We start from the raw sequence: 644 nt of genomic DNA, 5'->3' as shown, positions 1-644 counted from the left end.
AGGTTAGCATGTCATATGTGTGTTGAGGTTAGCATGTCATATGCGCGTTGAGGTTAGTGTGTGTTGAGGTTAGCGTGTCATATGTGTGTTGAGGTTAGCGTGTCAAATGCGTGTCTCACTCGCAGGGATGTTGCTGTCGAACACAGTCCCGTCCTCCAGCGTCCCAGTGTACCAGCAGCTCACAGTGTCTCCCTTCCTGGGGAAGTTGGCCTTGTCTCCTTTCTTCAGGATGGTCTTTGTGAACTTCGGAGGCCCCTGAAGATCAACCAACCAACAAATATTGACATGTGACGAGTGAACAGGAGAATCGTTCTAATGATGCGTGTCGTACCTCGTCCACCGGCTCCATCTTGGTTTCTTTGGGAGCGTCGCTGATTTTAGCAGCTTGAACCTGTTCAGTCACAGCATCCACGTCTGTGCCCTTAAACCTCTGAGAAACACACAGCAATCACGGACACGCCACAATCATCATCCTTCACATGCACATGCTGAGTGTGTTTGTTACCTTGCTCTCAAACAGCTGGTTATACGCCTCAATGAGCTGCTCTTTCTTGGCTGTTTTTGCCACATTCTTGATATTTCCAAGAAGTTTGTGTTCAGATAGAAACTGGAAATCAAGAAAGACAAAGGCATTTGATATATTG

General features: G+C 47.2%; 1 protein-coding gene across 1 annotated transcript; it reads right to left on the bottom strand.

Moving 5' to 3' along the window:
* Positions 1 to 53: 53 nt before the first annotated feature.
* LOC107581117 (peptidyl-prolyl cis-trans isomerase FKBP3-like) lies at positions 54 to 640 on the bottom strand (the record flags this gene model as incomplete). The annotated part of the gene is made up of 3 exons (XM_016266678.1): positions 54 to 255; positions 332 to 430; positions 506 to 640. Coding segments are annotated over 3 exons (387 nt in total), but the record flags the coding sequence as incomplete, so codon positions are not given.
* Between the last annotated feature and the right edge of the window lie 4 nt (positions 641 to 644).

This window comes from Sinocyclocheilus grahami, unplaced genomic scaffold (genome assembly GCF_001515645.1).
Source record: "Sinocyclocheilus grahami isolate Dianchi unplaced genomic scaffold, SAMN03320097.WGS_v1.1 scaffold77628.1, whole genome shotgun sequence".
NCBI classification, from domain to species: Eukaryota; Metazoa; Chordata; class Actinopteri; order Cypriniformes; family Cyprinidae; genus Sinocyclocheilus; species Sinocyclocheilus grahami.
The sequence above is the reverse complement of the archived record's forward strand: the minus strand, read 5'-3'. Positions and strand labels throughout refer to the sequence as shown.